Raw genomic sequence first — 25369 nt, 5'->3', positions numbered from 1 at the left:
GTATCATCATGGGTTAAATTAATTACTAAGAGACCACGGAGTCCATTTTATAGCTCAAATGAGCATTTTTCATTTTCTGTAGTAAACATGACTTAAGTAAACAAAGAGTTTCTCTAACAAGGATGGCTTACAAGTAGAAGTGGCTAAATTTTCACTTTTATAAATTTTGCTGCTTTTTATTAACTATCAATAAACCTAGACAGATGATCTTACAAGTAGACAACAGATTTTGCATACTTTAATCTTAAAGATAGCTCTGCCTCAACTCTTTGTTCACAGCTCTCTGACACTGGAATATTAATAGTTGATAATCTTTCCCTTTAATTTTTCACTGATAATACCAATTCCTAACCCAGGTTTTGGGATCTCACAAGAGTTCTTATTATATAGTTGTCACATACATTTCTTTAAGAAGTTCAGCCTAAGAAGAAATCAAGAATTGTCTTTTCTGGTTCATACATTAACTCCTACAGGATTGTCCATTACTAAAGCAACAGAAAGTGCTGCCTTGTTTTTCTGGAAGCTGCTGTTCTTACAAGACAGTAATTTAGGAGCAGGAACTGTGCTTTATTAACATCAAAGCACTGGCACGGGAAGTTTGCACACTCAGCTCTGGGAGCCTTTTGATGTTTTCTGCCTGCTTTGGGAAGTTAGCTCTTTGCTTCATCATCAGTTATCTGGACGGAAACTGAAGGGAAAAATACTGATTTTTTTTTTTTTAATAAATTGTACCAGGATGCTGGGTCTGCGGCCCCAGTGGCTGGTCTTTCCTGTGCCTGGGATGTTGGCCTTGTAGAGTTACTTCTGTAATCTCAAGACACAAACTGACAGCTTTGTTTGATCAAAATTGTTACTTCATCTTGCACATTTTCAAGAGTTCTACAGGTTTAATGAGCACAGAAATCTGGGGGAACTTTCACACTCTCCAGGGCTCATTCATAGGGGTTCTCAAATACTCCATCAGCAGAGAGGAGCCCCAGATGGCAAAAGGACACAGGATGAGTCATCTTTCAAATGAACCAATAATCCATTCTTTGATTCTTCTGCCTTTGTCAAAATTCCTCCATCAACGCCTGCAGAAAATCACAATTCTTGATACATAGCTTGTTCCAATAAAGCCCCACAGCATTTCTAGTGACTGTAGACCCAGCTGTCAAACTATTTCAACTTGATAGAGAATATGTACACAAAACCTATGGCTGTCATCATACTTACTAGTGAAAAACAGAATGTTTTCCAGCTGACACTGGGGACAAGGTAACAGCGTCGGTTCCTGCCGCTCTTATTCAACACAGAAATGTTAGTCATCATACTAAGACACACAAAAAAAGGAACAAAAAGCCACGCAGACTGGAAAGGTAGAAATAAAACCCTCCATATTTGCAGATGACATGATTATCTACATAGAAAATGCCAAGTAATATACAAATAACCTCTTAAAATTAATAGGTGAGTTTGTTAAGGTCACAGGATACAAGATCAACATGAGAAACACAATCACATTTCTATATGCTAACAACAAACGTGTAAAAACTGAGATAAAAAATAGTAACAGTTTAAATCTCTTAAGAGCAAAGGAAATATTTAAGTATAAACCTAACAAAACATGCATAGGATCTGATGTTGAAAAAATCACACAACTCTGATGAAAGAAGTGAAAAAAAGAACTATTTAAATAGAGAGACATACCATGTTCGTGGGTTGGAAGATTCAACATAATAAGGATACAATTCTCAATTTGATCCATAGGTTGATTGCAATTCCTCTCGAAATACCAACATGGCTTTTTGTAGAAACAGACAAGTTTATTCTACATTTTATGTGGGAAGGCACAAGCCCTAGAATACTTTAAACTTGACAAAGAAGAATGAAGTGTGTGGCTGTAAAACCAAAATGTACAAAATTATTAACAGTTCATTGCTTACAGTCGAAAAAATGAGGAAAAGTTGGACGACCTAGGAAACTTTCAGGGAGCTAAGGTTTCAGAGAGGAAAGTATCCTTGTAAGGAATGAGACAAGATAAACTCCCTGCCCCACACACATTTTCAGCGAACTACATTCCTGGTTTGAACCTGAGGTCACAGGCTCTGTTCTTTCCAATGGAGGAAGCAAAGACTTCAAAGGGAGAAATCGGAGGATTTCTTTTTTCATCGTAGGGACTTCACATCAGCGTTTCCAAAACCGAGTTCATCACCTTTTCCCTCTACGCAGCCTCTATCCCTTCCCGTGTTTCCCGTCTCAATAAACGTCACCGCCAAGTTACTTAGGCCTGAAACATGCCGCCTCCCAGACTCCTCTCTGTGTCACCGACCTCTTGCGCTCAGCTACCCGGAGCTGCCGGCTTAACCTCACAAGTCTTCCCCGAACCCGTGCCCTCCTCTTGGGCAGCGTTACCACCGTGAGCACCCACCTGAGAGGACGTCTGTTCTCATCCAGCCTCCACCCTGCCGCGGAGTAATCTCCGTAAAACGAACACCCGGCTTAGTTTCTGCGGGAAACCGTCGAATAGTCCCCACTGTTTTCTGGAAGGGTCTGGGCAGCCCGGCGTCGCGTCACAGCCCCCACCCCGCCCCTCGTCCTTTCCTGCAGGTCCCGCTACTCTGTCACCAAAGCATCCGCCGCGCTCGCACCTGCTGTGAAGCTGCGCTCGGGCCGGGTCCGCCGAGGGAACCGCCTTCCCAAGGGTCTGCGCTGCAGTTCTCGCTCGTTTCCCAACAGGTGGCGGTGTCGGGGAACTCGACTTCTCCAGGGACGCGCTCCCGCACTTCGTGGCCCTCTGTGGAGCCCTCGTTTTAGGATCTGCGCGTCGTTTCTAGTCGTGCGCGCGCCCCGGAGACCGCCTGCTGCGCCCCGCGCTGGGCTGTGCCCGCCTCTCTCCCGCGCGCCGGCCTTTCTGGCCACAGCTGGCTGTGGACCCAGGTGAGGAAGCCCCAGGTCGGGGCGTTGCCCCAGGGCCCTCCCGCTTTCCGTCCGAGGGCGGAGAGGCGTCTGCGCCCGGACGGACTGCGGGAACACCCGGAGCCCCAGCGAGCTCGGCCGCCCTGGCGGTAGGGAGCCCGCCGCGCCTCCTTGGGACCCGGACCCGGCGCCCGCGCCTCCGAACGGATTTCTGTCGGCTGCACGCGCAGCGCGCACACCTGAGCCTGCCCCGCGGAACAGGGGCTCGAGTCCCGGCCCGAGCGCGGCGTCTGGGCCAGCGGAGAGGGGCGGAAGCCGTAAGGGACCCTCGGCGCCTCAGCCTCGCCGCGATGAAGTCCTCGCCGCTCCTCAGGTGAGGGATCGCTGCTGCCCGGGCGGCAGCCCGCCCGCCCTCCCGGGCTACCCACCACCCCAGCGCGCGCCTGGGCGCCTCCAGCCCTCCCCGGGTTCTGTGGCCGGCCAGGCGCCCCAGGCCGCGTCATCAAGCCCCCTCTCCCCAGCCTTCCTCTGCAGATTCCCTCGCTATCCCCACCCTGCGGAGGGGCTGTTCACCAGATGCCAGAAAATCAGGGATGGGGACGCAGGCCAGGGGCTCCAGCGTCTGGGCACCGTGTCCTTCCCCAACCTGGTGGTGGAAGGGCGCCCGCCTCCACCTCTCCCCGGACCCACCAGCAGTGCCCAGCCCTGTCTGTAGGGTCTAGAACTGAACGTCTGTCCCCGGCCTTCATCCTGACTGAAGAGGACTGGCCGGGCTGTCCTGGCCCCGGGCCCGCCTAGAAGACCTGCCTGTGTCGCGGGCCCCCTCCCTGGCTCTGGCCTCTAAGGCGCCCCCGGCACGGCTTCCCGGCCTTTGCCGCTTGGTGGGGCCAGCACCTTCCCCTTGTCACTGTTATCCTTTCTTCTTTCAGCCCGTGTCTCTCCTGGAAGAGAATGGTGGGCATCTTTTTCCTGCCATTTATCTTACCAGGTTTTGCTCCTCGGCTTAAGCAGGAAGAGAACTTCATGCTTGGAAGAGCGCATCCGTCCCAGCCTAGGTTTGCTTGAGAGCTACATTCCTGGGGAGGGAGGGGAGCGATCTCTCCTTTCTTGGAGAAAATAATATCGCGAATATGCACAGAACACGTCCTACTAACAAAAACTTCTTTTTTTCGCTAGGGTTTCAGCCGTCCCTCCGAGCCCTCCCCCGAATCCTGCCTCCCTTTCCACTTTCTTTCCCTCGCCCGCCCCCTCCAGGTTTAATTGGTCTCATCTGACCCCCCTGGAGCTGAAGACTCGATCTGTGGGACTTGGAACTGAAAGCACAGGTCGGGGTAAGCCCCACTTCACACTGGAGGGCCACAAGTTCCTGATCTTCGGGGGCTCCATCCACTATTTTCGGGTGCCCAGGGAGTATTGGAGGGACCGCCTGCTGAAGCTGAAGGCCTGTGGCTTCAACACTGTCACCACGTGAGTGCCGGCCCCTCGCCTCCAGGATCTTGTTACCCTACAAGTGCGTCTTGGCCGGGAGCCTGAGCCTCCGATTTTGGGGGCCCAGCGTGAGGACTTACCTTCCGCACAGTCGTTTCCAGCACATACATTTTATGCTTAAGTGTCCAGCTGTCACTTAGTCTCAGGCTGAGTTTGCTTGTGATCAAAGACTTGGATAGGGGTTAGTGGGAGAATCTCAAGGGAGGAGGTTATTTCCTCAGGATTCTGTCTAACGAAGGAGCACCAGGCGCCCTTGGGAGCACTCAGTTTAATGACATAAGCTTAAGGCACACTTACAGATAAATATGTACTTACAGATACATGCATGTTTTTAAAACAAATTTTTTTTTTTGAGACAGGGTTTGTTGTTCTGTTTGTTGCTCGGCCTGGAGTGCGGTGGCCTGATCTTAGCTCACAGCAGCTTCTACTTCTCTGGCTCAGGTGATTCTCCTGCCTCAGCCTGCTGAATAGGTGGGGCCACAGGTGCATGCCACCACACCAGGCTAATTTTTTGAATTGTTTGTAGAGATGGAATTTCGCTATGTTGCCTGGGCTGGTCTCAAACTCCTGGACTCAAGCAATTCACCCTTTAAAAGCAAACACCACGGTTGTCCTCATACCTGTATACAACTGACCAGCCACCCTGTATGACCATAGAAAAGCAAAACTGCTCCAGAATCAGAGGCCCCATCCTCCTGAGGGCCTGCCACCAGCATATTGTGGCAAGCGTACCATCACACTCACTGTGAAGGAGATGCTTAGAGGGCCCTGTGCCTTATTGCAGAGCTGGTATTGAAGGGTGAACTTGAAGCTGAGAGGCACCAAATTGATAACTGGTTCATTTAAAATGCAAAGAATTTAATCAGAAATAATCGTTGAGTTTTACTGAGAGCTGCTACTGCATCTATTGGGGGGACCATATAGTTTTTCTTCACTCTTCTTTTGAATGGCTGAATTACATCGACAATTTTTCTGATAGTCAAGCAGCCATGTGGTACTGTTATAAACTCTGATTGGCTCTGAGATATGCACACATTACATACACACAGATTGCTAGACTTTATTTGCTAGTGTTTTATTTCAAATGTGTTTATGGTTATAAGCAAAACTGATTTAAAATTTTATTTTGTTAGTATTCTGGTCCAGTTTTGAATCAATCTTATAATAAGCTCATAAAGTGAGTAAATCTTCTTTTCTTACTTATTGGAAATATTTTGCACAAGAATTATCTTTACTCTGAAAGTTTCTTAAGGTTCACCTGTAAACTCTGTGACTACTACCTTTTGTGGTTTGTGAGGTGAAGGGTTTTGGGACGATATAGCTCTTTGAATGGTTATTAACTCATGTCCTCTATTTCTTCTTGAATATATCCTGCTTTCCCTCTTTTTTTTCTTTCGTTTCTTTTTTCTTTTCTTTTCTTTTCTTTTTTTTTTGAGATGGAGTCTCACTCTGTCGCCCAGGCTGGAGTGCAGTGTTGCAATCTCTGTTCACTGCAACCTCCACCTCCTGGGTTCAAGTGATTCTTCTGCCTCAGTCTCCTGAGTAGCTGGGATTATGGCTCCCGCCACCACACCAGGCTAATTTTTGTATTTTTAGTAGAGATGGGGTTTCACCGTATTGGTCAGGCTGGTCTTGAACTCCTGACCTCAGGTGATCCACCTGCCTCAGCCTCCCAAAGTTCTGAGATTACAGGCGTGAGCCACTGCGTCCAGCCTTCTTTCTTCTTTTGAACCCACTGGGACTTAAGAAATTTTTCCTTTCTTTCCTGTACTCACTTGGAAGTTATATACATCACATTGTATCTTTTGGCTGATTTTTCTTTTTTCTTAATCTTATCTATTTCTATTTAGTCTTTTCAAATAACTAGCTCGTAGCTTTGTTAATACTCTGTATGTTTTGGATTTATATTTCACAGTTTCTGAGTTATGTGTAATTTCCTTTTCTCTACTTTATTAAATTTAGTGCCTTCTCTTCTCTGTCCTCCTCAGTTTCCTCCTCCTCCTCCTTCTTTTTCCCTGAGTTAATATTTAGCTTCTTTTATTTCCAGTCTTTTGTGTTTTCTAATATATTCATTCGAAGATATGAATGTTTCTCTGAGTTGCTTTGGTTATATAGCCCACAAATTTTGCTATATAATGCTTTGAATGTCATTTATTTTGAAATATTTCCTAAGTTTTGATGTTGTTTCCATTAGCTATTTGGGAATATGCTTTCTGTTTTATTTATTTATTTATTTTAAATTTTACTATTTTTAACTGTGATTTTTAAATTTATTTGCATTTATCTTGGGATCATGGACTAAGCGATATAGGTTTTTGGAATTTGTTGAGATTTACTTTGTGACATAGTACGTGCCAATATTTTATAACTGTTTCATGCATTTTAAATTTTGGTCTTTTAAATTTTACATTCTTTTTTCATACTTAGTTCTACAGATGCACTTTTTAAGGGAATGTAAATGCTCCATCTGTTGGCTACTGGATTCTCTCTTTATTTATCAGATGCAGCCTTTTAATTACGCAGTTCAAATCTATATCCTTACAAGTTTTTTTTTTCTTTTTTTGCTGCTTATTTTCTTTGTTTCTTAGAGGGGTACTTTAAATCTTTTCACTGTGATGGTAGCTGACGTCAGAGTCCATGTCCTCTCTAATTCAGTCAGCTGCTCCTTCACTTACAGCAAGCTGCGTTGTTAAGCTCATAGAAGGCCATGATTAGTACGTCTTCTTGGCGGGTCATACAGTCAGTTCTACAATGTATTGTCAAAAACCTCTGCACTGCACAAAACTGTGTAATAAAAACCACAGGGCTTATAGGAAACATGATGTTAAGGGGCATAACACTCAAACATGTTGCCAGTGGCACAAAAAAAGACAGTTGCCTGGTGAACTATGCCTAGTATACCTAATAAAATTTTTACTCATGGCCCTATGGGGGAGGGTTCTGTGGGGGCCCTTCTTGCTAAGGTCTAAAGGTAGTACCCTTACTAGATTTACTGTGTCTCCACTATCTTCACAGAAACTCCTCCTTTATTCTTATTTTGACAAAGTCATAGCAATAATTTATAAGGCAGATGTAGACATTTTTTTTGTTCTCTTTTTAAATTTTTAATGGGTGTTACAATAGGGCAGTGAGTGGAAAAATTTATATATAAATCCCAAGAAATCTAGCATAATAGGATAATTGGCAGCTTGAACCACAATTGGATAATAGAGCAAGGAACTATTAAAGATAGTCATGGTTAGTGTAATAGAGGTTTAATTTCCACTGGAAACTTCAACTTATTTCAGAATAGAGCTGTGCATGGTTTTGGCTTGGATTTGGGGCAGACCTAACAATTTGGAGGAAGAAATAAGAAGATACTCATCATACTTCCCTTTCACCTCTTCTAGCTATGTTCCGTGGAACCTGCATGAGCCAGAAAGAGGCAAATTTGACTTCTCTGGGAACATGGACCTCGAGTACGTGGTGTTGCTGCTTCTGTGACCTGGCCAGGGACAGGGGCAGAGAGGTGGCTACTGGGGATGGATTAGCAGCCAAAGAGAACCAGGGAGGGACCTGGGTCTGGAGCCCTGTTCTAGGACTGTGAGAAGCCCCTGCACCCAGGACCCAGACACACTCCCCGCCCGTGACCTGTCACCCAGAGGGGCTGCGCCTGCATCCTCTGGGCTCCACCTCTCCATTGCAGCCCAGAGGGGCAGAAGACCCCGGGAGCCGCCCGACTCTGCATGGGGTCCGGCCGCCTGGGCTGGGGCAGGGCAGCCCCTCTAGGCTAGCAAGGCTATTGGGTCAGGTTCACTGTTAAGACCCCTGTGCCCTGGCTGTTACCTTTCCTCCTCAGGCCCCCAATGGGGCTGTGCAGAGGCTCTGAGGCTGGGGGCAGCTCAGGCCACCGACCTGGTGTGGGAGTCCCCGCTCTTTGGGGGTGGGGCCGAGTCATCCCTTCACCCCACTGGGCAGCTCCTCCACCCTGTGATGTGTGTGGCCCCCACCCGGCCTCATCCTCGGCCGTCGTGGGAGGGGCTGACGATGTGGACCTCCCTAGGGCCTTCGTCCTGATGGCTGCGGAGATCGGGCTGTGGGTGATTCTGCGTCCAGGCCCCTACATCTGCAGTGAGATGGACCTCGGGGGCTTGCCCAGGTAAGCGGGGTTACAATCCCAGAGTCGTGGTTCTAGCGAAGTATTTGCTTTTAAAAAAGTGAATTTCAGGCCGGGCGCGGTGGCTCACGCCCGTAATCCCAGCACTTTGGGAGGCCGAGGCGGGCGGATCACGAGGTCAGGAGATCGAGACCATCCTGGCTAACATGGTGAAACCCCGTCTCTACTAAAAATACAAAAAATTAGCCGGGCGTGGTGGCGGGCGCCTGTAGTCCCAGCTACTTGGGAGGCTGAGGCAGGAGAATGGCGTGAACCCGGGAGGCGGAGCTTGCAGTGAGCCGAGGTCGCGCCACTGCACTCCAGCCTGGGCGACAGAGCGAGACTTGTCTCAAAAAAAAAAAAAAAAAGTGAATTTCAATCTAGTAACAAGGAAAGTAACCTTTATTCACGGAGCCGATGGGAGGGGTGCTGCCCCACGCCACGTGCCTGCGTTGTCTCGTGTGAAGCCTGCGGTACTGCGGTGAGGAGGGGGGGTGGGTGCTGTTGTCATCCCCGATTCACAGATGAGAAGCTCCAGACATTGGTCCTGGGGCCTTGGGCATGCGGTCAAGAGGGTGTGCGTGGGGAGAGGTGGCCACAAGAGACTCCCACTCTTCTTTCCCCACGCAGAAGGGGCTGTGGCCCCCTCTGTCCTTCTCAAAATGCCCTGGGAAGAAAGGGACCAGAAGCTTTAAGGCCTGCAAGGGAAGGTTCTGATGACTCTGGGCTTGTTTTGAAAGCTTCTGATCTTTTCACTATTTAGTGAGGGGAAGGCTGCCTTTCCATGCAGTGAGACCACCCTCAGCTCCCGTCCCTTCCCTCTTGCTTTTCTTTGCCTTGTTCTCTCCTCTGTGATTCTGGCCCCCAGCCCAGACTGCTGAACGTCAGGGTGAGACTCAAGACTCCACTCTGCCACCCCTGTGGTGGGCAGGCTTCCTGGGGAATCTGGGCTTCTGCCTCCAGTGAGCACCTCTCACCTCAGAGTCAGATGAGGCCTTTGCTTTTCTCCAGGGGCAGAGAAAGCCTGAGCTGAGGGGAGTGGAGTTTTCAGGAAGCAGTGACTCCCGGCATAGCTTGGCTGGAGGCCTGCCTGGCACTTCCCCAGTGACCTGGAGGGGGTGGAGTATCATTGGCACGTAGGCTTCTGCCCTGAGCCTGAAGCCTTAGCTCTTAGTGGAAATGTGACACTGTGCCTAAGGAAATTTTCTCTGTCCCCAAGAATTTTTTTTTTTTTTTTTAAGATGGAGTCTTGCTCTTGTCACCCAGGCTGGAGTCCAGTGGCGCGATCTCGGCTTGCTACAACCTCCACCTCCCGAGTTCAAGAGATTCTCCTGCCTCAGCCTTCTGAGTAGCTGGGATTACAGACACCCGCCACCACACCTGGCTAATTTTTGTACTTTTAGTAGAGACGGGAGTTTCGCCATGTTGGCCAGGCTGGTCTTGAACTCCTGACCTCAGGTGATCCGCCCACCTCGGCCTCCCAAAGTGCTGGGATTATAGGCATGAACAACCGCACCCGACCGAAAAATGTTTTCAGTAAACTGAAAAAGAATGGAGAGTATTCAACGAAAGGTAGAAGAAAAAGCTTTCTAAGACATGGCTGTAAGAGCCTTGACAGGCCAGCCCCTTAGTCAGACCAGACAGAGCTGAAGGCACTTCCGAAGCTGTGAAGTGCCTTGGAGGTGGAGGCCGGTGTTTCCTTTCAAATCCCACAAGTCTATGAGAATGGTCTGAAAGTCTCACGAGGCACAGAGCTTTCCAGGACCCCGGAGTGCTCTGGGACCAGAAGTGTGAGGCAGCTGGGCAGATGTGCAGTGAGCTGGGTCAGCTCTGAGCCGACTCCTCTTTCCCTCTCCCGACCCATCTCAGACCCTGAGCCCGCCCCTCTCGCCCCCAGCTGGCTCCTGCAAGACCCCCAATTACTGCTGAGGACAACCAACAAGGGCTTCATTGAAGCAGTTGAGAAGTATTTTGACCACCTGATTCCCAGAGTGATTCCTCTCCAGGTAAAGCCAATTATCTCCTGCATCTTTCTTACGTGCACTTTAGGGAAAGAGTTTGTTCTGGCTTGATCACTGAAGAGGCCACATGCAGTCTCCATGAACAATTGAGTTGACTTTCTTGTAACCTTGAGTTCTGAACCCTTGGCTTAAGGACAGAAGCGTTGACCTGTCCTGTCCTTGTTGTCTGGGTAAGCTTGCCCCAGGGTTTCTGGAAAGACTCGTCACACGAGGCGGGGACTGCGCAAAGGGGCGTCCTGGTTGTCTAGATGAACTGACTATTCCTCGAGCTTGCCAAACTTCCCATTGCTTCTTCCCACTTTTAACACGGCAAAAAGACTCAGAAGGTACAAATGAATTTTTGGCCAGATAAAAATCTCGCCTTCCACCCTGCCTCAAAGCCATTTAGTTGCCCTTTCAGGAGACAACCAATTTTACTAGATTTTGTGTCTCTTTTTGGAGATTTTATCAACATAGAAGCAAATTATACACACGCGTCTATGTACACAGAGACACGAACACATAGACACCTACATCCTTTTACATTAAAAAGAATGTATATCCTTTTTAATATAAAAATACATGATTCCTCTCAGGCATTTTTCTTTTGTTACTTGAATATATATATTTGAAACCAGCCACTCTTTTTAGTGCCTGCACAGTGTTCCCTAGTAGGGATATATCACAATTCATTTAACAGGAATTCAGGCTAGGCTTGGTGACTCATGCCTATAATCTCAGCATTTTGGGAGGCCAAAGGCAGGCGGGTCACCTGAGGTCAGGAGTTAGAGATCAGCCTGACCAACATGGGAAACTCCTTCTCTACTAAAAATACAAAAAAATTAGCTGGGCATGGTGGCACATGCCTGTAATCCCAGCTACTCAGCGGGCTGAGACGAGAATCACTTGAACCTGGGAGGCAGAGGTTACAGTGAGACAAGATCATGCCACTGCACTCCAGCCTGGGCAACAGAGTGAGACTCTGTCTCAAAAAACAAAACAAAAAAACAACAGGAATTCATATCCTATTCATGGACATTTGGATTTTCCATTTATGTTGTAAAAAAATAACTTGCACCGCCCCCCCATTCCATATCTGTGTAAGTCTACTTGCTATTACCCTGCATTCTAGTTTGATTTATTCCCACAGATGGGAAGAACACAGGTGCCATGCATTGCCTTTTTTTTTTTTTTTTTTTTTTTTTTTTTTTTTTTTTTTTTTTTAAGACGGAGTCTCACTCTGTTGCCCAGGCTGGAGTGCAGCGGCGTGATCCCCACTCACTGTAAGCTCTGCCTCCTGGGTTCACACCATTCTCCTGCCTCAGCCTCCCAAGTAGCTGGGACTACAGGTGCCCGCCACCACGCCCAGCTAATTTTTTGTATTTTTAGTAGAGACGGGGTTTCACCATGTTAGCCAGGATGGTCTCGATCTCCTGACCTCGTGATCCCACCGCCTTGGCCTCCCGAAGTGCTGGGATTACAGGCGTGAGCCACCGTGCCCGGCAGCATTGCCTTTTTTATGGTGTACCCAGACCTCATGCACTTGATAAGAAACGCCTTCATTTTTACCATGGCAACCTAGAGCACACAGTCAGGTCTGTGACAAAAAAAGAACATTGTACTGTGTGGTCTACAAGACAGCATTGTTTGATCATTATATATATATATTTAATTTAAACAACATAACTCTTCCCAAAGAGAAGATACACATGGTTATTAAGTAAAAATAGTTTAAGGACACATCTCTTGATGTAGCTTGAGATGCGATAAAAATCTAGATTATGGCCTGGTCATCCCAGCACTTTGGGAGGCCAAAGTGGGAGGACTGCTTGAGCCCAGGAGTAAAAGACCAGCCTGAGCAACATAGTGAGACCACATCTCTACAAAAAATACAAAAATTCAAGAGTGTGGTGCGCACCTGTAGTCCCAACTACTCAGGAAGCTAAGGTGGGAGGATGGCTTGAGCCCAGCTGCAGTGACCTGAGATCGTGCCTCTGAACTCCAGCCTGGGTGACAGAGCAAGACCTTGTCTCAAAAACAAACGAAAAACACCTGGATTTTTAGGTAGTAGTAGGCTAATAACTTATCTTACTCTTCTGTTTGGGAGAAAATATGGCAAACATACAGATCTAGGCCTTTGTAACTAATTTGGAATCAAGAATTGTGAGTTTTTTTTTTTTTTTGGAGACAGTCTCACTCTGTTGCCCAGGCTGGAGTGCAGTGGCGTGATCTCGGCTCACCGCAACTTCTGCCTCCCGGGTTCAAGCAATTCTCCTGCCTCAGCTTCCTGAATAGCTGGGATTACAGGTACCAACCACCACGCCCGGCTAATTTTTGTATTTTTAGTAGAGACGGGGTTTCACCATGTTGGTCAGGCTGATCTCAAACTCTTGACCTCAGGTGATCCGCCTACCTCAGCCTCCCAAAGTGCTGGGATTACAGGTGTGAGCCATGGAACCCGGCCTGTGAGTTGTTCTTATTAGGATAATTATAAAGAGAGGAATCGAGGGATAACGAAGAACGTGAGAGAGAGCTTAGGAATGATGTTGCTGCAACACAGCTTTGAGAGACGGGCACTGCTGAGAGGAGGAAAACCCTGTCTTTAGGATTAAACTCTGGCTCTGTTAGGTGGAGTTGAGGTACATCTTTTGTTTGAAGGGCTGAAGCTATGTGTGTCTGTTTGCATTTCTGCAATCTAGGTGGGACTCAGAGGCAGGAGTGAGCCTTAAAACCAGAAAGACTTTTGGCCGGGTGCGGTGACTCACGCCTGTAATTCCAGCACTTTGGGCGGCCGAGGCGGGCATATCACAAGGTCAGGAGATCGAGACCATCCTGGCTAACACGGTGAAACCCCGTCTCTACTAAAAAATAGAAAAAATTAGCTGGGCGTGGTGGTGGGCCCCTGTAGTCCCAGCTACTCGGGAGGCTGAGGCAGGAGAATGGCGTGAACCCGGGAGGTGGAGCTTGCAGTGAGCCAAAATTGTGCTACTGCACTCCAGCCTGGGTGACAGAGTGAGACTCTGTCTCAAAAAGAAAAAACCCAGAAAGACTGAATATTTGGATGGAAGTTTTAGCACAAGTACAAATGCCATTCACATTCATATGTATGCAACAAGGAAAGCTAATTTATAGGCATCCCATTGAATTGTGGAAAATCCTAGGAAATTTTTAAGAAGCAAGGAATGATAAGTGTAAATGAAATGTAATGCCCTATACCTTGCACTAATTTAATTATTGATACATCATTAATATTTTAAGATCCTTTTACTGAATTCATTGTCTTTATTGTTTTAATTATTATGTAAAAATAATTTTTAGAGTGCATTACTGGTTTACTTGGGACTTTTATTCTTATTCTGTTTATTTCATAAGGCCGACTGGGAATTCCTCTGCAATGGGGTTTTTTAGAAGTCTCACCCTTCAGGTTGGAGAGAGCTGATACTGCTCAATAATGAAAATAATTGTTCTCAACTCACTAGCTGAGAATATTTATGTCCATCCAGCGAGCAATTGCTGAGCACCAGGCCCTGTGTGGTCACTGCTGAGTGTACCAGGCACAGTGGAGGGGCCATGAGTCCCCTCGGGGGATAGGCGTGGTGCTGCCCTGTGGAGGCAAACAGAATCGCAGTAGGAGCTGTGGGAAGCCAGCACGCCTGGGCAGAGGGTGAGACGGGAAGGAGGCAGAGGGGAACCTGTGAAGGAAAAGCTGACAGTCATGCCTGTTCTCCTTCCTTAGTGCCCTCAGAGCCAGCATTCCTTTGTCGAAGAGAGAGAAATGCACTATAAAGCTGGCCGTTTATGCTGTAGGCAGTGGGGACCACGGGCCTGCTGTATGTTGGGACAAAAAGCTTAGACCTTGGCTTTCCAGCACTCAGGCTGCCTTCTTTGTGGCTGGGCTCCAAGGAGAAGGAAACGCACCAGACCGTGGAAGGACCCTGAAAGAGGATACTCTGTGAAAAGGCCTTTGAGTTTAGCATAACTAGGTCAATGCTGATGGTCTGGATGGCAGGATGGGCTGGAAGCTTTCCCAAGGCGGTTTGAGGAGTGAGTGAAAAGCGAGAAAGCAGAAGATGTGGGTGTAGATGACTGGTAACTTTTCTAGGAAGTGTGGCTCTTAATGAGGAGAGTGGGAAGAAGGGAACGTTCCTGGGCCTCAGCCCCCGTTTCTCTCTGATGCGGAGGGTCCCGAGTAAGTTTCCATGATCACGGAGGTCAGCTTGTTGCAAAGGAAGGTCAAAGGCACAGAGGGGAGAGGGGCTGTGCCCAGAGCCACGTTCCTGGTCGGGTGGTGGAAGGCCGTGGGAGCCACACACAAGTGGTGGCATAAGCCTAAGGCAGAAGGGAGGTGGAAATATGGATGGGATTGGCGTGGAAGCAGGTGCATTTGTAGGTTGGAGGGCTGAAATTTAAGTAGCTAGTGTGAGAAACAGAGGGAAAACTGTGGCAGTTACGTATCTGCAACGCCCTGGGGAAGGTGGCTCCCACAGCAGCCAAGTGACCCAGCAGACTCTAACTCCAGCGCTGGCGTGGAGAGCAGGGTGGTCAGAGCCTGACCAGGTGCAGCCTGCATCAGGAGGCCTCCCACCAGGTGCAGCCTTAGCATCAAGCAGCCTCCACACCAGCTGTGCAGCCTTTAGCATCAAGGCCAGCGCCTCCCACACCAGGTGTGCAGCCTTTAGCATCAAGGCCAGCGCCTCCCACACCAGGTGTGCAGCCTTTAGCATCAAGCCCAGAGACTCCAGGCTTTTGCTGCAAATAGCCTCACTCTTTAATCCTCCTCTGCTTGTTTCTCAGTACCGCCAGGGAGGCCCTGTTATCGCGGTGCAAGTGGAGAATGAATATGGCTCATTCAATAAGGATAAAACATACATGCCGTATCTCCACAAGGTAAGAGGGCCTTGGTTTGGCCCCACGTTTACGTGCCTCCTTCCTCCATCTGTCTCTTTTCTGGTGTGCTTTTCTGATTCCTGGTTGCATGAGTGATCTGGCTGGACACTGTGCATTCTGAGAATATCGGCCTGTGAACACGAGGTGCTGAGGGGTGCCGGCCTATTGTGTGGCTGAAAATTTGCGTATAACTTTTGACTCCCTCAAAATGTGGTCACTAATAGCCTACTGTTGACTGGAAGCCTTACCAATAATAAACAGTTGATTAATGCAGGTTTTGTATATCTATTATATACTGTATTCTTACAGTAAAGTAAGCTTCAGAAAAGAAAATGTTACTAAGAAAATCATAAGGAACAGAAAATATATTGACTTCTCATTAAGCAGAAATGGATCATGGTAAAGGTCTTTATCCTCATCATCTTCATGTTAAACAGGCTGAGGGGGAGGAGGAAGAGGTGGAGGAGGAGGAGCTGGTTTTGCTGACTCAGGGGTGGCAGAAGAGGTGGAGGAGGTGGCAGGGGAGGCAGGAGGGTTGCACTGGTTGTAACTTGTATTGAAAAAAATCCGAGTATAAGTGGATCCGCACAGTTCAAACCTGTGTTGTTCAAGGTTCAACTGTAGATCAGGTTCATTTTCTCTGTGAGTTTGCAGCAGTCAAGACAATCGCTATGTACCTAAATAACTTTATTAGAAGACAGAACATGGCTTTAAAAGGCTATTCCTTTCTGCTTCCCATCTCTGTAACCCACGTTTCTCATTAAAGCTGGGGTTGGTGAATCTTCCTCCACTGTAAATAATGCTTCAAGAACTTAGTGATGTGACTCTCAGCTTGAAGCTTTCTGGCCTGTAAGATAAACGTCATCTCTTCTGTCCCTCTTGCTTCTTCACGGAGGGACGTGTCAGGCCAGGGAATAACTGCAGTCCTGCCTGCTGTCCTTCCTGGTGGCTCAGCCCCTGCTGGCCCCTTCCCACATTCAGGAAGCTGATGAGAGTTCAGTCTCAACTGAACCCCGCCGTGGACTGTCAAGCAGAGTGCAGGGCTGTAGGTCTGGCCTGGGCCATCCTGACTCCGCCCTTGCCTCTGCAGCAGCGCCTGCAGGGAGACCTCTGGCTGGAGGCCGGGAGGGGAAGGGGAGGGGTCCCCAGCTGGGCAAAGTGGGGAGGAGGGCGGGGCTGGATTTCATCCACATGCTGGCTCCTGGAGTTGGACAAGGTCAGGGAGTAATTTCCCTCCCTAACTTTTCCCTGGGGATGCGTGGCTGCCCTGAATCAGTTGTATTCAGCCAGCATTATTTGTTCTTGATTTTAAAATTTACTGGCTGTGCTCAGTGGCTAACGCCTATAATCCCAGTACTTTGGGAGGCTGAGGTGGGCAGATTACCTGAGGTCAGGAGTTCGAGACCAGCCTGGCCAATGTGGCAAAACCCTGTCTCTACTAAAAATACAAAAATTAGCTGGGCGTGGTGGTGCACGCCTGTAATCCCAGCTACTCAGGAGGCTGAGGCAGGAAAATCGCTTGAACCTGGGAGATGGAGGTTGCAATGAGCCAAGATTGTGCCACTGGACTCCAGCCTGGGTGACAGAGTGAGACTTGTCTCAAAAAAAGAAAAGAAAAGAAAAAAAAATTACCATTCAACTCCACTCCCAGGCCCAGGTCTGGCTCGATGAACACAGGAGATGCACAGCCAGGCCCTGGCTATCTGGCCTCGTGACCATGGTTTTTCAGATTAGACCTCCCCATCCCTGCAGCCACGGCAGGCTTCCTTGTTCCCCTTGACAGTGTTAGGCAGCACCTGAGCTTGGTGAAGTCCCTGATGGTTCTCAGGACCCCACAGCCGCAGCCTCTCCCCTTCCAGCACAGAGTGATTCTCTAGTCTTCATCTTCTTTCAGTGACTCAGACCCTTTTCCATGGCATTTCCTGGTAAACTCAGCCCTTTTTTACCCTGGAGGCTTTGGTCATGGGGTGTCAGAACCCACACTCGACCGATTTTAGGGTCATTCCCCACAAAAATCACCAGGCTGAGACCGAGACAGTGATTTCCCCCAATTTACTAAGTTGCAGAAGGTCAGACTCTGAATTCAAACCCGTTGTCTAGCTCCCATCTCACCCAGCTGAACCATGCTCTGTTTACTTCCCGATTTCCTCATATAGTTGCCCCTCAGCATCCATGGAGATTTCAGGGTCCCCGTGGACACAAAATCAGTCGGTGTTCAAGTTCTTGGCATAAAATGGTGTGGCACTTCCACGCAACCTATGCACATCCTCCCATGTGCTTTTTTTTTTCTTTCTGAGACAGTGCTACTCGTCGCCTAGGCTGGCATATGATCTCGGCTCATTGCAACCTCTACCTCTGGTTTCAAGCAATTCTTGTGACTCAGCCTCCTGAGTAGCTGAAATTACAGGTATGCGCCACCACACCTGGCTAATTAGAGACCGGGTTTCACCATGTTGGCCAAGCTGGTCTCAAACTCTTGACCTCAAGTGATCTGCCTGCCTCGACCTCCCAAAGTGCTGGTGTGAGCCACCATGCCTGGCCTCTCCCATATACTTTAACTTATCTCTAGATTATTTCTAATATCCAATACGATGTAAATGCTACATAAATAGTTGCTATATAGTACTCCTTAGGAAATAATGATGAGAAAAATGCCTGTGCATGTTCAGTACAGATGCAACTAAGAAATATATTTTTGGCCAGGTGTGGTGGCTCATACCTGTAATCTGAGTGCTTTGGGAGTCCAAGGCAGGAGGCTCACTTCAGTCCAGGAGTTTGAGACCAGGCTGGGCAACATAGTGAGACCCTGTTTCTACTAAAGAAAAAAAAATAAGCAGGACATGGTGGCGTGTGCCTGTAGTCCTAGCTACTCAGGAAGCTGAGGTGGTAAGATGGCTTGAATCCAGGAGTTTAAGGTTATAGTGAGCTATGATCGTGCCACTGCACTCCAGCTCGGGGAAACACAGCAAGACTCTGTCTCTAAAAAAATTTAAAATTAAAAAAGTAAAAACATATTTCTGACCGTGATTGCAGAACCCATGAACGCAGAACCCATGAATATGGGGAGCTGTATGTATTTCTTTTTTCCCATGGGAATGAGGGAACTGGGTTCATTTTGGTTAATTTTCTCAACAGGCCCTGCTGAGAAGAGGGATTGTGGAGCTTCTCTTGACCTCTGATGGTGAGAAACACGTGCTGAGCGGCCACACCAAAGGAGGTACACATTTAGAGGTAGTACACAGGAGAACAGGGCTGTCAGCCAGCCCGTGTAAATCTTGAACACACTGCAGAGAAAACCAAGTGCATCTCGATACCTGCCTTTCCTGTGTCCACTGGGATGGATCCTGGAGTTCGATGTTACAATAAATGAGGACTCAAGGTCAAGGCTCAGGGCCACTCACCAGCTCCCTCTCTTGGCCTTGCTCCTGCCATCTTTAAAAACAGCAGCACTGGAGCTCCTCTGTTCTCAGGATGCCTTTCCATCTCCCATAGTTTTTCTGTGGCAAGAAATCTGCATTGGTGCTGGGCCTGGCTTGGGATCAGGGCTGTCTCCACTAACTTGGGAAACCACAGGGAGAACTAGAAGATGGGTGTTGTGTCAGGAACCCTGCCTAGATCCGGTTCCATTCCTGGGATCCTACCGCCCAAGCCTCCGTGTGGACACTTAGGAAATCCTAGAGAATTAAGTGGCAGGAAGATTCAGGACAGACTCATCAGATGGCAATAGTGAGGGACACGCCCAGGTGTGAGCGGGCCAGCGGGGCGAGCTGCTGCCGGCGGCGGCCATTCTGCCTCCTGAGTAGTGGCTCTTCCGAGGAGGCGTGGCACACTGGGACATGTGCTGAGCTTGGGGCCTGCGTCGGGTTTCCAGTCTGATCATGTCAGGGAGTCTTGGCCTGGCTCACGTCTCTGCACAGAGTGTGGTTAATTTTAACAGTGAGTGTCCTCGCAAGTGTCAGGGATGTGGCGATGGCCACGGCAGCCCTTTGTATGTGGCAGAGTGGGATCCAGACAGCCTCTCGCCATCCTCACTGCTGAGCAGGCTCTCCTCCTGCGTGCGTCCAGGCCGGGGCGGATTCCTTCCCTTCCCTGACAGCTGGTCCCATGCCTCAGCTGGGCCTCTCTCTTCTTTATGCAGTGCTGGCCGCCATCAATTTGCAAAAACTTCACCAGAATACTTTCAGTCAGCTTCATAAAGTCCAGGTAAGACATTTTAGACAGGCAGGGTTTTACAACTTCTCCTACCATGGCCTCCCCTGCCTATGTAGCTGGTAGCTGAAAACAGGTTTGACAAGAAGACCACAGGTTTTCACCCGGGGTCCTCGGCAGGTTCCGAGCTATTTTGGGAGCCTTTTGGGGTGGGGAAGGAGGAGGGAACCCTGCTTATGTCACCTCCGCTTGTGGATCACGTCATGGAGATGAGTGGGAAGGGCGAGGGGTGGTGGGAATCGGAGGGAGATGATGTTCCCTTTCCCCTGTGAAGACAGAGCTCAGAGACGGCTATGCGCGTTGCTCACGGAGGCCTCCCAGGTAGTTCTGGTGGGGCTAGCCTTTCCCGCCACAGCATACACATTATGGGAAGGGATAAGGGTTGTACCTGCACTGATTTAACAGAGGTGGATTGAGCGGCTCCCACCTTCCTCTCAGTGGGTGACCTTCTGTGACAGTTACAAAGGACAAGCCACAGCCCAGCCTCCAGGGAGTACATCTGTCCTTTCTCTACAGCCTCCAGGGAGTACATCTGTCCTTTCTCTACAGCCTCCAGGGAGTACCTCTGTCCTTTCTCTACAGACTAGCTAGAGTGCCCACTTCAAGACCAGCCTCCAGGGAATACATCTGTCTTTTCTCTACAGCCTCCAGGGAGTACATCTGTCCTTTCTCTACAGACTAGCTAGAGTGCGTGCTTCAAGACCAGGCCTGGTCACAGTCTCCTCTGCTTAACACCCTTTGCTGGTTGTCCTTTGTGCCCAGGATGACATCCAGCCCCCACGCCTTGGCCGGCTGGGCCACTGTGAGCCTCTGCCTCCGCTCCCAGCCCCGCTGCCCCGCCCCTGAGGGCCTTCCTTTTCCTCCATTCCCGCACGCTGTGGCCCCCTGGCCTAGCCAAAGACTCTGCAGCTCCAGGGCTCTGTTCCCACCCTCCACCCACATTAAAAATAAGACTCATGAAACTTATTTCTTTTTTTCATCAATTCTTTTTTTTTTTTTTTTTTGGGACAGAGTCTCACTCTTGTTGCCCAGGCTGGAGTGCAATGGCATGATCTCGGTTCACTGCAACCTCCGCCTCCTTGGTTCAAGTGATTCTCCCGCCTCAGCCTCCCAGGTAGCTGGGATTACAGGCACCTGCCACCACACCCAGCTAATTTTTGTACTTTTTAGTAGAGATGGGGTTTCACCACGTTGGCCAGGTTGGTCTCAAACTCCTGACCTCAGGTAATCCACCCGCCCTGGCCTCCCAAAGTGCTGGGATTACGGGCGTGAGCCACTGCGCCTGGATTTTCATCAATTTCTATACAGTTTCCAACTCGGTGAAAGTCAGGGGCCCTTCCAGGGCTCTGTGGATCTGTGGCTATCTCTAGTTTTTCAATACCTTTGCTAAGTCTTCTTCCTTTTTGTTCTTTTTTTCTTGTCACTTTCATTTAACAACTTAATTGAAATCTCATTTGTACACCATTAAATTCACCCATTGTAAGCATACAATTCAACATACAGAGTTCCACAACCATCACCACAATCCAAAATGTTCATTGCATTTAATGCTCATCGCACTTAATCCCGTCTCCAGCCCGCTTTCTAGTTCTATAAATTTACCTTTTCTAGACATTTCACATAAGCGGGCCATGCAGTATTTAGTCTTTTGCATCTGGCTTCTTTCACACGGCGTGGTGTTTCTTTGAGGTCCATTTATGCATGTTGTAGCAGGACTCAGTGCCTCATTTCCTTCGATAGCTGACTGGGTTGTGCTTGACTGTCATGTATGTAAAGTCATAGTCAAACCCAAAGGCCATCCTGCTTTAGTGTGTTAATACGGTGACTGTGGTTTTTGCATGTTGAACCAGTCTTGCATTCCTGGAATGAATCTCATCTGATTGTGAGATATTATCATTTTCTATTTTGCCAGATTCAGTTTATTCATATTTTTGTTGAGAATTTTTGCTTCCATGTTTATGAAGGACATTGGTCTTTGGTTTTCTTTTCTTAAAAGGTATTTGTTTGGTTTTAGAATTAGGATAATGCTGGCCTTATAAAATGAATTTGGAAGGATGCTCTCCTATTTTCTGGAACAGATAGTGTAGAATTGTTAGCATTTCTTAATGTTTGGTAACTTTCATCACTGAAACTATCTGGACCTGAAGTTTTCCTTTTTAGAAGAATTTTAACTTGCAGTTCAATTTCTCTAACAACACAGGAAAATTTAAGTTATTTCTTCTGGAGTGAGTTGTAGTAATTTACGTCTTTCAAGGATTTATTCTACTCATTCTATTCCGTCTGAATTTTTGAATTCATGGGCATAGAGTTGTTTGTGATAATCCGTTGTTATCCTCTTAATGTGCTTGTTGTCATTAGTGATGGCTCCTCTTTCAGTCCTAATATTGCTAATTTTGTGTATTTATTTTGGTTAGTGTGGCTAGAAGTTTGTAATTTTTATTGATCTTTGCAGAGAATCAGCTTTCGGCTTGATTTTGATTCCCTGTTATTTTTGTGTCTTCAACTTCCTTGGTTTCCGCTCTGAACCTTTAGCATTTTCTCCCTGCTGCTGCCTTCGGATTGCATTTGTTCTTTCTCTTGGTCTTTCTGGTGCAAATTTAGCTTACTGAGTTGGGACTTCTCTTCTAATATAAGCATTTATGCTATAAATTTCTCTGTATGTACTAGTTTTGCTGCATCTTACCAATTTTGATGGGCTGTGTTTTCATTGAGTTCAAAAGTTCGAAACATTTTTTTAAATTTCCCTTGAGACTTTCTTTATTCCATGCCTCAGTTGGGAGTGTGCTGTTTCATTTTTTAATCTTAGGGGATTTTCCAGCCAGTATTCTATAATTGATTTCTAGTTTAATACTGTTAAGGCCCAAGAACATACTTGTATAATTTCTGTTCTTTTACATTTGTTAAGGTTTGTTTCATGGATCATAATATGGTCATTCTTGGTGAATGTTCCATGTACGTTTGAAAATAATGTGTAGTTTACATCTATTTATAAATTCGCATCAGGTCAAGCTAATTGATGATATTGGCCAAGTAATCACTATCCTTACTGATTTTCTGCCTACTCATTCCATCAATTTTTATGAGAGGAATGTTGACATCTCTAAATATAATCATAGATTGTTTATTTTTCTTTTACACCTATTAGTTTTTGTCTGTTTTGAGGTGCATTCACATTTAGGATTATGATATTTTGTTGGAAGATTGGCCGATGTATCGTTATGTAATGTCCCTCTCCCTTGTTCTGAACTCTATTTTGATATAAATATAGCAACTCTAGCTTTCTTTTAATTAGTATTTGCATGGCATATCTTTATCCTTTTGCTTTTTATATACCTTAACATCTATATTTAAAATGGATTTCTTGTAGATATCGTATATTTACATATTGCTTTAAAAAATTCAATTTGACAGTTTTTGTATTTTAAGATAATGTGGCTACATCATTTACATTTAAAGTAGTTATTGATATGGTTTGACTGAAATTTACCTTTTTGCAAATTCTTTCCTTTTTTGTACTTTGTTTCTTTCTTGTTCTTTTTTTCTCCCTTTTCTGGAGCTAATTGATAATTTTTTGATTTCATTTTATCTGTTCTGTAGACTTATTACTTATGTTAGTTTAAAAAATTGTAGCTGTTGACTTAGAATTTAAAATATAGGCCGGGCGCGGTGGCTCACACCTGTAATCCCAGCACTTTGGGAGGCCGAGGTGGGTGGATCATTTGAGGTCAGGAGTTTGAGACCAGCCTGACCAACATGGTGAGACCCCGTCTCTACTAAAATACAAAAATTAGCTGGGCATGGTGGTGGGTGCCTGTAATCCCAGTTACTCGGGAGGCTGAGGCAGGAGAATCGCTTGAACCCAGGGGGTGGAGGTAGCAGTGAGCTGAGGTCGTGCCATTGCACTCCAGCCTGGGTGACAGAGGGAGACTCTGTCTCCAAAAAAAAAAAAAAGAAAGAGAAAAATATATATAATTTAAAAACCTGACACTACTAATCATACAAAAGTGTAGGTAGCATTAGGGCTGTACAATAGTATCTTCTTAATTCCCCACTTTAACGATGTCTCTTCATTATTGTTTCTGCTTCCATGGTTTCTGATGAGAAGTCAGTATTCTTATCTATTTTTTTTGTCTTTTATCCTCTGGCTACCTTTAGAATTTTCTGTTTGTCTGTAGTTTTCAGAAGTTTGAGTGTAATATGCCTAGATGTGGTTTGTTTCTTAAAATTTATCCTGCTTGGTGTTCCAGGAGATTCTTGGATCTGTGGTTTGGTGAAATTTACCAAACATTAAGTAAGAAATAATAATAATTCTATACAATATGTTCCAGAAAATAGAAAAGGAGACTATTTCTAAACTCATTTTATGAGGTCAGCACTGTCCTAATTCCAGAACCAAATAAAAACAACTAAAGCAAAGAAAACCAAAGACCAATTTCCCTTATGAACATGGAAGCAAAAATTCTCAACAAAGGATGAGCAAATTGAATCCAGCAATATGTAAAGTGATAATACATTACTGATATGGTTTGGCTGTGTTGCCACCCAAATCTCAACTTGTATTGTGTCTCTTAGAATTCCCATGTGTTGTGGGACAGACCCAGTGGGAGGTAATTGAATCATGAGGACTGGTCTTTCCTGTGCTATTCTCATGATAGTGAGTAAGTCTCACCAGATCTGATGGGTTTATCAGGGGTTTCCACTTTTACTTCTTTTTCATTTTCTCTTGCTGCTGCCATGTGATAAGTGCCTTTCACCTTCTGCCATGATTCTGAGGCCTCCCCAGCTATGTGGAAGTGTTAAGTCCGATTAAACCTCTTTTTCTTCCAGTCTCAGGTATGTCTTTATCAGCAGCGTGAAAATGGACTAATACAATTACATTCTAGTGAGATTCATCCCGGGAATGCAAGATTAGGTCATTAATTTTGTAGAATTCTGAGCCGTCACTTATTTAGATATTTTCTCTGCTCTCTCACCTCTGCAATTCAAATCACACGTACATTAGATCACTTAGTGTGGTCTCACAACTCTTGGATGCTGTTTTCTTTCCCACTGTCTTTTTTTCTCTTTACTTTTCAGTTTGCTTAATTTCTACAGACTTATCTTTAAGTTCATTGATTCATTCCTCATGCCTGTTGAGTCTAGCGATGAACCTATTGAAGAAATTCTTCGTTTCTCTTGCTATGTTTTTGATTTCTAGTATTTCCATTTGCTTATTTCTTAGTTTTCATCTTTCAGCCAAAATTATCTATCTGATCTTGCATGCTGTCTTCCTTTTCCATGATAGTCTTAGATATATTAATCATAGTTACTTTGAATTCCTTGTGTGATAGTTACAACATCTGTGTCTTATCTGTTTCTGATGATTGCTTTATCTCTTCCAAGTGTGTTGTTTTCTTGCCTTTTTGTATGTCTCATAATTTTTTATTGAAAACTGCACAGCATGCATAGGACATAGATACTGTCTTGGAGATCAGTATGCCTTTCATTCTGCTAGGCCATGTGGGATTTTGTGTTCCCCTTGTCTGGAGTTGGGTTGGTTGTGAGGTTTGTTGTTGCTGTGTTATCCTTCGTGTATCATGGGCTTCAAATGCTTCTGGTGGTACCTTGTGTCGAGGGCAAGTGCTGGTTTGGCAGAGGTTGTTTTCTCTATGTCTACATTCCCCTCTGAGTCTCGCCTTTGCATTGTGTCCCACAGAGAATCTGTTGCTTGTGGCTCTCTCAGCTACAGTATGTGTTACTTTTTCTCCAGCTT

The 25369-nt window shown here is 46.6% G+C and overlaps 1 protein-coding gene across 1 annotated transcript in view; it reads left to right on the top strand.

Moving 5' to 3' along the window:
• The first annotated feature begins 1236 nt into the window (after window positions 1–1236).
• GLB1L3 (galactosidase beta 1 like 3) overlaps window positions 1237–25369 on the top strand; it is a 43594-nt gene continuing 19461 nt past the window's right edge. Inside the window, exons 1-9 of the mRNA XM_012495900.2 lie at window positions 1237–3271; window positions 3828–3953; window positions 4153–4365; window positions 7776–7844; window positions 8429–8524; window positions 10419–10527; window positions 15316–15408; window positions 18544–18625; window positions 19547–19611. Coding sequence (XP_012351354.2) covers window positions 3249–3271; window positions 3828–3953; window positions 4153–4365; window positions 7776–7844; window positions 8429–8524; window positions 10419–10527; window positions 15316–15408; window positions 18544–18625; window positions 19547–19611 — 876 coding nt within the window. The 5' untranslated portion in view covers window positions 1237–3248. The remainder of the gene's footprint in view (window positions 3272–3827; window positions 3954–4152; window positions 4366–7775; window positions 7845–8428; window positions 8525–10418; window positions 10528–15315; window positions 15409–18543; window positions 18626–19546; window positions 19612–25369) is intronic.

Source organism: Nomascus leucogenys, chromosome 15 (assembly GCF_006542625.1).
Source record: "Nomascus leucogenys isolate Asia chromosome 15, Asia_NLE_v1, whole genome shotgun sequence".
Taxonomy (NCBI): domain Eukaryota; kingdom Metazoa; phylum Chordata; class Mammalia; order Primates; family Hylobatidae; genus Nomascus; species Nomascus leucogenys.
The sequence above is the reverse complement of the archived record's forward strand: the minus strand, read 5'-3'. Positions and strand labels throughout refer to the sequence as shown.